At 39.9% G+C, this 11,001-nt stretch overlaps 1 protein-coding gene across 1 annotated transcript in view; it reads right to left on the bottom strand.

Moving 5' to 3' along the window:
- Window positions 1-1,542: 1,542 nt before the first annotated feature.
- The window catches only part of Tmem232 (transmembrane protein 232), a 237,768-nt gene continuing 228,309 nt past the window's right edge, over window positions 1,543-11,001 (bottom strand). The window contains exons 13-14 of the mRNA XM_038341007.2: window positions 1,826-2,015; window positions 1,543-1,724 (exon numbers count right to left, since the gene is read on the bottom strand). Of these exons, the coding sequence (XP_038196935.2) occupies window positions 1,543-1,724; window positions 1,826-2,015 (372 nt within the window). The remainder of the gene's footprint in view (window positions 1,725-1,825; window positions 2,016-11,001) is intronic.

Below are 11,001 nucleotides of genomic sequence, written 5' to 3'. Positions count from 1 at the left end.
AAAAACAATGACATCTTGAATTTTGCAGGCAAATGGATAGAAATAGAAAACACTATTCTGAGTGAGGTAACCCAGACCCCAAAAGATGAACATGGGATGTACTCACTCATAATTGGTTTCTAGCCATAATTAAAGGACATCGAGCCTATAATTCAGGATCCTTGAGAAGATAATAAGAAGGTGAACCCAAAGAAAAACATATAGTAATCCTCCTGGATATTGGAAGTAGACACGATCGCCGGGCAAAAATTGGGAACTTGAGGGTTGGGTGAGACGGGGCCAAGGGAAGATGGGGAGAGAAAAGCGTGAAGGGGAGAATGGGGGGAGCTCGGAGGAATGGGATGCTTGGGATACAGGAAGGGTGGATGTGGGAGCAGGGAAGCATATATCTTAATTAAGGGAGCCATCTGAGGGTTGTCAAGAGACTTGACTCTAGAGGGGTTCCCAGGTTTCCAGGGAGACGCCCCCAGCTAGTTCCTTGGACAACTGAGGAGAGGGAGCCTGAAAAGGCCAGTTCCTATAGCCATACTGATGAATTTCTTGCATATCACCATAGAACCTCCACCTGGCGATAGATGAAGAAAATGACTGAGCCCCACATTGAAGCACCGGACTGAGCTCCCAAGGTCCTGATGAGGAGCAGAAGGAGAGAGAACATGAGAAAGAAAGCCAGGACCGTGAGGGGTGCGTTCACCCATGGAGACAGTTGGACAGAACTAACGGGAGATCACCAACTCCAGTTGGAATGGGACTGATGGAACATGAGACCAAACCAGACTCTCTGAATGTGGCCGATGGTGGAGGCTGACTGAGAAGCCAAGGACAATGGCGTTGGGCTATGATTCTTCTGCATGGATGAGCTCTGTGGGAGCCTTCTCAGCTTGGTTGATCACCTTCCTGGACCTGGGGGAAGTTGGGAGGACCTTAGTCTTAACATAGAGTAGGGAACCCCGATGGCTCCTTGGCCTGGAGAGGGAGGGAGGGGGGTATGGATGGAGGGGAGGGGAGGGAAGGGGGAGAAGGGGGGGAGGAGATGGAAATTTTTAAATATAAAAAAATAAACCATATAAAAAAAGAAAACTATTAAGCCCCACAGGAACCCCATCTTTCTACACTTGCCCATAGACTGAGTCTCAGATGAAGTGAATACTATTTATAAATAGTTCCCAATTGGACGAGTGCTTCCGGTATTTGGTACTAAGCTTTCCCAATCCCTGCACACCCGTTCTCATAAACTCATGTAGCAAGCTCAAACAACTGTCACTCATGGGTCACTCATGGGTCTCTTTGGCCGTCCATTAAATATCAAGCTGATCTTGGGGAAGCGCCCTTTCCAGACTTGCTTCTGCACAGTAATTTATAAGATTCTAGTCATTAGCGCGGGGCGTCGGTCTTCAAAAATTGATGATAAAATACAGACCCTAGAATTATTGTAATTTCTTTATTGAAATAAAAGCAATCAAAGGGGTTCAAGCCCATGTTCACTCATGCTTTCGAGAATAATTCTCATCCCCCTTACGCCTTCACTCATCAGTCTTCAGTTCACTTTCTTACAGTAGAGTGAATATCGACGCTGAGAGTGGCAGGAAGAGCTACACCAGAGCAAGGGGAAACAGGGACAGCTGGTGAAACCACCTCACCTAAGTGTGACGAAGAGTTGACTGTTGAATGTGAGACTACACCATGACTACTAAGACTACTAACTGCTACTGAGATAACAATGCCTTTTTAAAAAACAACCTCATGTTAATTCCAAGAATGCTTTCCAACCTCTTAGCTCACTTAGCTTGGTGGGTTGTTGTCGTTTCCGGCCTACAGAACCCACTTTCCTTTCCCGGGTCATCTTTTTTGTCTAATGAAGTGATTTCATAGGGTTTAGTCTGCTTGTTCAGTTTCTTCTCTCTTTGCTTCATAATTTCTTGAAAGCGATTTTGCTCCTTTTTCTCCTCGTCTCTCTTTTTCTGGACCTCACATGCCACTTCTTCTCGCTTTCGAATCTCCATTTCTTTTTGCCACTGTGATGGAAATAATAATTCATTTACATATTATTTCCCATGGAAAAGCACACATCAACAGAGCTTTTCAAACGCGCATTGTTACCTGCCACTCTCCTTTCCCTGCTTTGCAGAAGCATTTCTCGGGTTTCTCATACCTTAACATATGAAAACTGCACAAACACATACATGCCCCGCAGAAACAGAATTTCCTCCTGAAGGTAGCATTTGTTTCTACAGCCCAGAGAATTTTGCTGATATTTCCATGACAGCATCGATTATAAAATGAAAGATCTAGCTGAAGCGAAACAAACCACCAAAGGATAGAAGAAATATATTAAAGGGTTGCAATCTTATATTATTCCTAATAAGGTTTAAGGTGGAATTAATAGTCAGGCAACCTCTCCACTGGTAACGACCATGCTGAGAATTAGGAAGGTGTGACCAGTGTTGGAACTAATGAGAGAGGAGAAACACCTCGAGGACCTCACCTTCTTCTCACACAGCTGGCAGGGGAAATGGTTAAAAGGAGTAGTAAGCCCTCTTCAGACAGAGTCAACAATTCAGAGTGGAGTCACTCCTGGCATGACACGCTAGACACTCCTAAGAATCCTGCCTGTATTGTTCTTTGTATCCCCTCAGCTCAGCTCACAGCCTGCCATTCAGACTCACTGACAGTAACAGTCTTGCAGAATGTCGAAATACTCGTATGAGTAAACATTAAATCTAAAGCATAACAAGCTACATGCTTATAGCATATGACCTGTTTAAATTTTAATGATACAAGAAATAAGTTACTATCGTGGTTCTTGAGATGTTCGCTGCACATCATTATTACATATTCAGTTTCTCGTAAAATAATTTTTTGGATGAAATACTCAGAAACCTGTGGCAAAACCATCTATAATATTCAGGCACAACCTGAAATTCATTTAGTTTCTAAATCTGTGATATTCAATGGCAACAGATACGTTTTCTCATATATAAAGTCTTATACTTTATAGTTGGCCTTTTAAATTTTTTTCTATTGTTTGCCTGTCTCATAAAATTGTACCATGAATTTCAGTCATTGTTGCATGCACCCATTCCCATCTCATTCCTTTCCCTCTCCAGCTGGAACCCTTCTTAGCAGCAAGTCCTCCCCTACCAGATTCTCATGTCTACTTTTTGTAGTTTAATCAAGTTCATACCCAAACGTAGATCAGAGCTTATTTACTAGAGCAATTTATAGAGGTTATCCCACTAAAGAAAATGACTCCAGCCTCAATAACTGCCTATGGCCAATAGTCTCTCAAGGACATGTGAGGACTTATATATAATGAAATGTGCAAGTGCCCAATCTTGTGTAAGCCTTGTGCAGGTAACCATGACAACATGAGTTCAATGGCTATGACGTAACCAGAAGACATCGTTTTGCTGTGTATCTCCTGATCCTCTAGTACATACACACATGTGTGTGTACATTTTATATTATTTTTAAGTAAAAGAATTATATCACTTACCCCCTCCATTTCATACCTCCAGCCCTTCCTAGTCATTCTCTGCTTTAAGAAGCATCATATAGCACATTTCCATATCAGTTTTTTGTATAACTGCCCTCCTCTTCCCTGTGCTTCCCCTCTCCTTCCTATGACTTTTTTTATTCCCAGTATCACCCCTTTCTACTTTCATTTCCAACATGTTATACTATTCCCCCTGCCCTAAGGTAGGCCTCCTCCTACCTTCCTTCAAATGACTCCTATCTTTCTGGGCCTTATGGACACTAAAATTTAAGCACACCTTCTAAAACTCCATAGCTAAAATCTGCACATAAGAGTATGGTGGTATATTATTTGTGTTTTAATAAGTAAATCTTGCCAGAAGACCAGAGGCAAAGCTAAATCCACTAGAGGTCAGGTAATGGTGACACACACCTTTAATACCAGGACTTGGGAGACAGAGGCAGATGGCAGATGGATCTTTGTGAACTCAAGGCCACTGTGGGCTGTACAAGATCAATGCAGAAACAAATCCAGGTGCTGATGGCTCACACCTTTAATCAATCCTAGCACTATAGGGAATATAAAATTGGAAGAGAGAGAGAGAGAGAGAGAGAGAGAGAGAGAGAGAGAGAGAGAGAGAGAGAGAGAGAGAGAGAGAGAGAGAGAGAGAGAGGCTTAGGCTGTTTTAGTTTGTAGTCACCCAGCCTTGGTAGGGGTAAGACTTCTCTAGTGGCTTGGCTGTTTTGTTTCTCTGACCTTCAAGTTGAACTCCAATTTCTGTCTCTGGGATTTTACTATTCATGCTACATAAGGGAGAGCATGAGGCATTTGTCTTTATGGCCTGTATTACCTTATTGGGTATAACATTTTCTAGATCTACCAATTTTCCAGAAAATTTCATATTTCTATTCTTCTTTCCCACTGAACCAGAGTCTACTGTTCATCCATGCCAATATGAAAGTGCAGGAATGTCCATTGCGGGATATGGCGTTCTTTAAGTGTATGTCTGAGAGTGATAGAGCTGAGCAATGCAGCTGCATGATTTTAAGCTTTCTGAAGAACATAAACATTGATTATCATAGGGACTGCACCAGTTTACACACCCACCAACAGTGATGAGAGTGTCTCATTTTCATTCACCCTCACCAACATTCATGGTTACTTATTTTGTTAATAACAGCCATTCTGACTGATGCACACTAAAATATCAAACTACTTGGAATTTCCAATTTTCTAGAGGTTATGGATGGTGAACATTTTAAAAAAAGTATTTATTAGTCATTTGTGTTTTTTTCTTTGGAGAACTCTATCTTCAGTTCCATAGACTAAGAATTATAAATAGATTATTTGTCCCGATATTTAGATTTTAAGCTCTTTCTATATTCTAGAGTCTAACTTTCTGTCGTGTGTGCAGCTGACATAGGCTTCCGTTGCGGTGTCAATCCTTCCTAATGTCATGAATTTCCACTTGTTGGCCGTGAGCCCTATTTCACGGCTGGAGTCCTACGTGATTGGCCTGCCTATATATTCAAATATAGGACGAATATTTCTCAGATAATTCTGCAAAATAGAAAATGAAGGAATACTTCCAAACTCCTCTTACAGAATTAGTATCATCCTAATTCTAAAACCCGACAAAGACATACCAAGAAAAGAAAATTACAGGCCAATCTCTGTGATGAACACAGACCCCAAAATTCTGAGGAAAAATACCTGCAAACTAAATTCAAGAACATAAAAAAGAATTATTTACCTTGGTCAAGTTGAATTCACTCCAAACATGCTAGAATGTTTCAGCATATGAAAATCAATCAATTTAATTCATCACACTGGTCTTTAAGACCTGTATACATTATTTCTAGTAATTTCAGAATTTCAAATATGACATTGAGGTCTTTGATCCTTTTGGAAATGATTGATCCAAATGCTATATTAAATAAACATGAAAAAATGAACACCCTCGCCTTCTCCCTGGTACTAATGGGAGGCTTCAAGTTTTTCTCCATTTAAGCATGATGTTGGCTAGAGGTGTGCCAAATGAAGCCTTTTCTTAGTAGACACGTGACTCTGCCCATCCATAGTCTCTCCGGAGCTTTTATTTTGAAGGGATTTGTTAAAGACATTTCCGTACCTATTAAATGATCGTATGATTTCTGTCTTTGATACTGATTTGTAGACTTATTACACTGTGATCAAATGGAATATAAGGAATCATTTTTACTTTCCTGTATTTTTTTGAGATTTTTTTTTGTGTCCTAACATGTGACCTATTTTAGATAACGTTCTATGCATGTGCTACTGAGGAGAATATGTATTACATAGAGTTTTAGTATAATGTTCGGTAGAAGTCTCTTAGGGTCAATTGATCTCCAGTGTTCCTCTGCTGTGTAGTATTGAGAGCAGAGCATTAAAGTCCCTGAATATTACTTTGTTATGTTTAATATCTATTATGTCTGCCTGATCTATGGTGTCCTTTAATTCCAGTGTTTGTCTGTTGACCTTTCTAGTGGAGAAATAGAGGGAGTGAAGCCACTGACCGCTCATCCTGTGATTAATATGTAAGCGTAGATCTAGCTGCATTGTTTCATAAAATTAGTTGAGCCTGTCTTTAGTGTGTATATATCTAGAACTGTAATTCCTCTTGATTGCTTTCTCCACAGTTATCAGTGACTATCTCTTCCGACTAGACTCAGGTTGAAGTCTGTTTTCTCAAATATTAGAATAGTGATATCTGTTTACTTCTTGGTTTTCATTGCTAGGAAGATCTTGGCTCACCTTTTCACTCCGATGGCGGTGTCCATCTTTGACAACAATGCATACTTCATGGAAGCAGCAAAAGAAAGGAACCTGTTTCTAATCCAATCAGCTAGTCTATGTCATCTGATAGGAGAATTAATACTACCCTGTGTTTTCAATAATACATGTGCACTGGTCCTGTCATTTTGTTGTTTTTGTAGTTTTTCTTATTTTATTTCTTAAAAGAAGAATGAAGCATTATTAAAGCATTCAGTGGGTTTTCTCTCAAAATCAGATTACAGAAGTATCTATGCTTTTAGCACTAGGTAAAGGCTTGACAACTTCAACGCATTTCTTGGGGATCTCTGGCATTGACTTTCTAACGTGGAATGAGGCACAAACCCAACACAATGGTAAATATTTAAATGCTTTCTCTGTAATATGAATTTTCTAACACACAACAAGTTTGGAAGGAAGGTTTCAGTACATTATGTGACAGACGTTTCCTGGGGAGAGGTATCAGGTACATCTATCTGCTCACACTGAAAAGGGAACTGACAGCAAACCAAAGTATGGATGCCAAGAAAGTCCCACTTGGTGAACCAAAGCACTGTTGGGCAGTTACTTACAGGAAAGTGGGTAAGGTGTTACACACCGGTGCAGAAGGGACTCAAAGACAGCTGCATCATAAGAGCCTACCCCGAATGGAACTCAGGTCAAGAATACCTGAAACCTGGCACACTGTACACCTGCAAGCATCACGGGAGGCTGGAGAGTGTCCTTTCCTGGTGACTGTTGGTTTCAGCCTTGTTCAGGCAGCATTGCTAGCCAAGGTGTCTTCTAGGGAGGTAGCCTGGTTGCTTCTTCCTGGCATCAGGTCTTGTCTGAGAGAGGCTCTCTACATCCTCTTCTGTTGGTTTACTCTTGAGCAGGGGATCTGTCAGGTTCAGGGACCTCCTGTAGCTATGTTTAGGTGCTTATTTATTGTCTTAATCCACTACTATCATGAGGGAATGTTTCAGTCTCCTGGACACTGCCATGTAATAGCACATCCTTCAGGCTTCCCCCATTTTGTCTTCAAAATGATTTTTTTGAGGTTGAAAAGTAAAATGTTTTAAAGAAATACTTTTTCTCACATTGTCACATATTCAGATTTTTTCCAATATAAACTCTTGATGTTTTCTAAGATTCAAACGTTTCTGTAAGTCTTGCAGAGGTTTCTCATGTTCACAATGAGTCTGCAGCGTGTAGCCTACAGAGGTCTGTACGGACAGAGCTCTGGATAAAGCATATGCCACAATACTCATTATGGAAACTTTTCTCTCCAATGTGTTTTCCTGATGTTTTCTAAGACTGGGTGCTGGGTACAAGCTTTGACACATTCACTACAAGTGTAAGATTTTACACCTGCATGGATTGTCTGGTGTGCACTGTTTTGAGAATATTTTAAAGCATTTGTCACAATCACAATACTTGTAAAGTTTTCCTCCTGAGTCCACTAATATGCATTAAGATCTGAGGACCTGGCAAAGCATTTTCTACACTTGCTACATTTGTAAGCTCTGTCTACAGGATGGATTCTGTAGTGGTCTTTAATGAGAAACAACGGAGAAAAGCATTTGTTGCATTCTTTACATCTGTGTGATTTCTCTCCTGTGTGACCTCTGACCCACTGGTAAATGATATGTCACATTCACTGCATTTGCAAGGTCTCTCTCCAGGATGGGTTCTCTAATGCTTTTTAAGGTCCAACCATTAATGAAATGACTTAGCACATTCTTTATGTTTCTCGACAGTCTTGATTCTCTAATGTGATTTAAGACTTGAGTAATTGGTAAAGGATTCATCACATCCCTGACATTTGTAAAATGTTTCTCCCGTATGGATTCTGAAATGGATCTGAAAGTATGACAATGTGTTATAGAAGTTGCCACATTCCCCGTGCTATGAATTATCTGATGTTTGCATGTAACGTCAAAATTCTTATCATTTCCTTTACATTTATTTCCCGGGTGGATTCTCAGACTTTGACTAATGCTGGAACACAAATTTTTACACAGTCTTTAGTTTGCAAAGTTCTCCTCTGGTGTGCCCACTTTTACATCTGTTTCTGTTTGTTGATTCAACACAGGCATCACTGTGGTTAAGAAAGGCAGAGCTGCTGTGCTTTCCTGTAATATCACTCGTGTTATAAGGTGTAAGTGGGAAGGATCCAGGAATCATTTTGCTAAGCTCATTACATTTATAAGACTTCTCTTAGGTAGCCATGGGCTGATGGACAACATGTTTTGAGTCTTAATCCAAGAATTTCTGACGTTTATCACACATTTGGTACGATGGTTCTCTGGGAGTCCTTCTCTGGAGAAGCAGCCATTCCTTCCTGTTGCTCTTCTCTGGGATTTTGCCTCAGGAACGGTGACTGAACCTCTGTAATATAAATGTGAGGGCAGAGTTCTCATAAGCAGCAACAGAGGAACTGATCACACCTCAGTCCTGCTCCTGGTGCCTGTTCCCAGCCACACAGTTCCTCTTACCCGGAATGTTCCAGAGCCACTGGGACAGGTCTGCCACTGTGGTTTCCTGCCTAAGTCCCAGGGCCACCACTACATAGCTCCTGGCGGCACCTCAGAGAATGGCCTTTTTCTGTTTACTTGGTGCTCTTTAGTTTAATGACTGTCTTGGCATTTTTTGTAGCTCCTTGGGTATGTTTAGCTTTCTCTTTAATATTCAACATTCGTTCTATTATCCTTTGTAGAGCTTTTTTGGTGACCATAAATTCCTTTAATCTGTTCTTGCCATGGAAATTTTTGTTTCTCCTTCAAGTATGATGGTTTTACCTTGTATATTAGGTTGGGTTGACAGCTGTAAACTTACATAATTTGAAATACATCTTCCAATCCATTCTGACTGCCAAGGTCCCCAGTGAATGGCCAACAGTTATTCGGATGGACCTTCCTTTCCATGTGACCGATATTTTTTTCTTGCAGCTTTCAATACATATTTATTCTGCATAGTTAGTGCTATAAGGATGATATGACAATGGGAGTTTTACTTTTTGATTCTATAGATTCAGCATTCTGTGAGCCTCTTGTCTCTGGATGGGCTTCTTCTAGATTTGAGGAATTTTCTTCTACGATTTTGTCCAAAAAATTCTATTCTTTTAGCATGAATTTAGTCTCATTTTATGGTGATAATACATAAACTTTGCCTTTCTATGGTAGCTTAAATATCTTGTAACTCCCATTCACACACTTAAAAAAAAATTGTCGTTAACCCTGACAGAATAGTCTGATCTCTCTGGTTTGTGTTTGAGCCCTGAAATTCTGTCCTCCGCATGATTAATTCTGTCACTGAGGCTTCCCACTAAATGCCTTAATTTATTTATTGTATTCTTCATTTCCATCGTTGTTTTCATTTGGCTCATCTTCAGTGGTCCTGTCTCTTTACTGAGTTCAATTTTTCTCTCTTGAATTGACCTCTTTATTTAACCCAGCTGTTTGTGTTCTCTTAAAATACTTCTGTGCCCTCTACAAGCTGTTTTTAAAAAGATGTTTATAATTGTTCTTTTTTAACTGCTTGGAATTTGAAATCTGGTCGTCTTCATTGATGGACATTACTATGGGATTGGTATGTGCTGGTGATAATTTGTCATGGTTTTTCATTTTCCTTCCATTTTCACAGTGGGACCTGCCCATCATGGTTAGCTCAATGGTTAACATTTGCCATTGCTGCTGTTGCTAGATGGCTTTTCCACGTTCAGTGGAGACACTTGCAGATTTTAGGAGATACTAGGTTTTAGTTAGTTGAGATGAATTTTTTTTTCTTTTAGTCTGTTTCTTAGGGAACAGGCTCTATCCTCAACCTCACTGTGTGTTGAATACTATTCTGCTACAATAGTTGCAGAGCATCAAAAACCCACCATGAAAATGGAATATCAATTGATTGCAAAACAGTCATTCATGAATACCCATTTTTATGGGGAGTACAGAGACACCAATACTATGGTATGCACTGGTATGTTAATTATTGTGGGTGTGAGTATAGAGAATAAAGAGGAGTAAATATATGAGAGGCAGAGAAAAGGAACATGCATCGCAGAAGGAGTCAGAGAAGCAAAGAAAAAAAGATGGGTTGACAATGTGAAATTTTCCCTAAAAGTACTCTAGAAAGAGAGAGGTAAGGTTATGTACTCAATGTAGAACAGTGTATTTCTCAGAAGGTTGGATCAAAGATGTAAACTGGGTAAGCTTATGTCCTTTGGGAGATGTGAAGGAATGATAAACAAAGAAGAAAACAAAGATATGAACAATGACACAGGTGGCCTCAAAGGCTGACCTTGCACAATATATAAATAATGAACAGCCTAGAGGAGAATAGGAGCTGAATGGAGGCTTGGTATGGGGCTTGATTCTCAACTGACTTCTTGACACACTAGGCAGACCTTGGGATTGGGGTGGAAGTATAGGTGGGTTCACTAACTAGAACTAGAAATGGTAAACCAAAGTTGAGGCCAAAGTACAGGCAGGTTTTGTAATTTCAAAAGTGTTAATTACCTCTTCTTTTTTATTTTCTTCATTTAAAACAATTAAAAGGTTTTTATGATAAGATGAATAACAGCATTTCTTCTTTCCTTTTTCTCCCTCTAAACTTTACCATGTATTCCCTCCCTGCTTCCCTGCCATCTAATGGCCTCTTTCTTACAAATGATTATCAAATGCACATCTATCTATCTATCTATCTATCTATCTATCTATCTATCTGTAGATAAATGTACTATATATATATGCGCA

The sequence above is a fragment of the Arvicola amphibius genome, chromosome 8, assembly GCF_903992535.2.
Source record: "Arvicola amphibius chromosome 8, mArvAmp1.2, whole genome shotgun sequence".
NCBI lineage: Eukaryota > Metazoa > Chordata > Mammalia > Rodentia > Cricetidae > Arvicola > Arvicola amphibius.
This window is presented reverse-complemented; position numbering and strand designations above follow the sequence as displayed.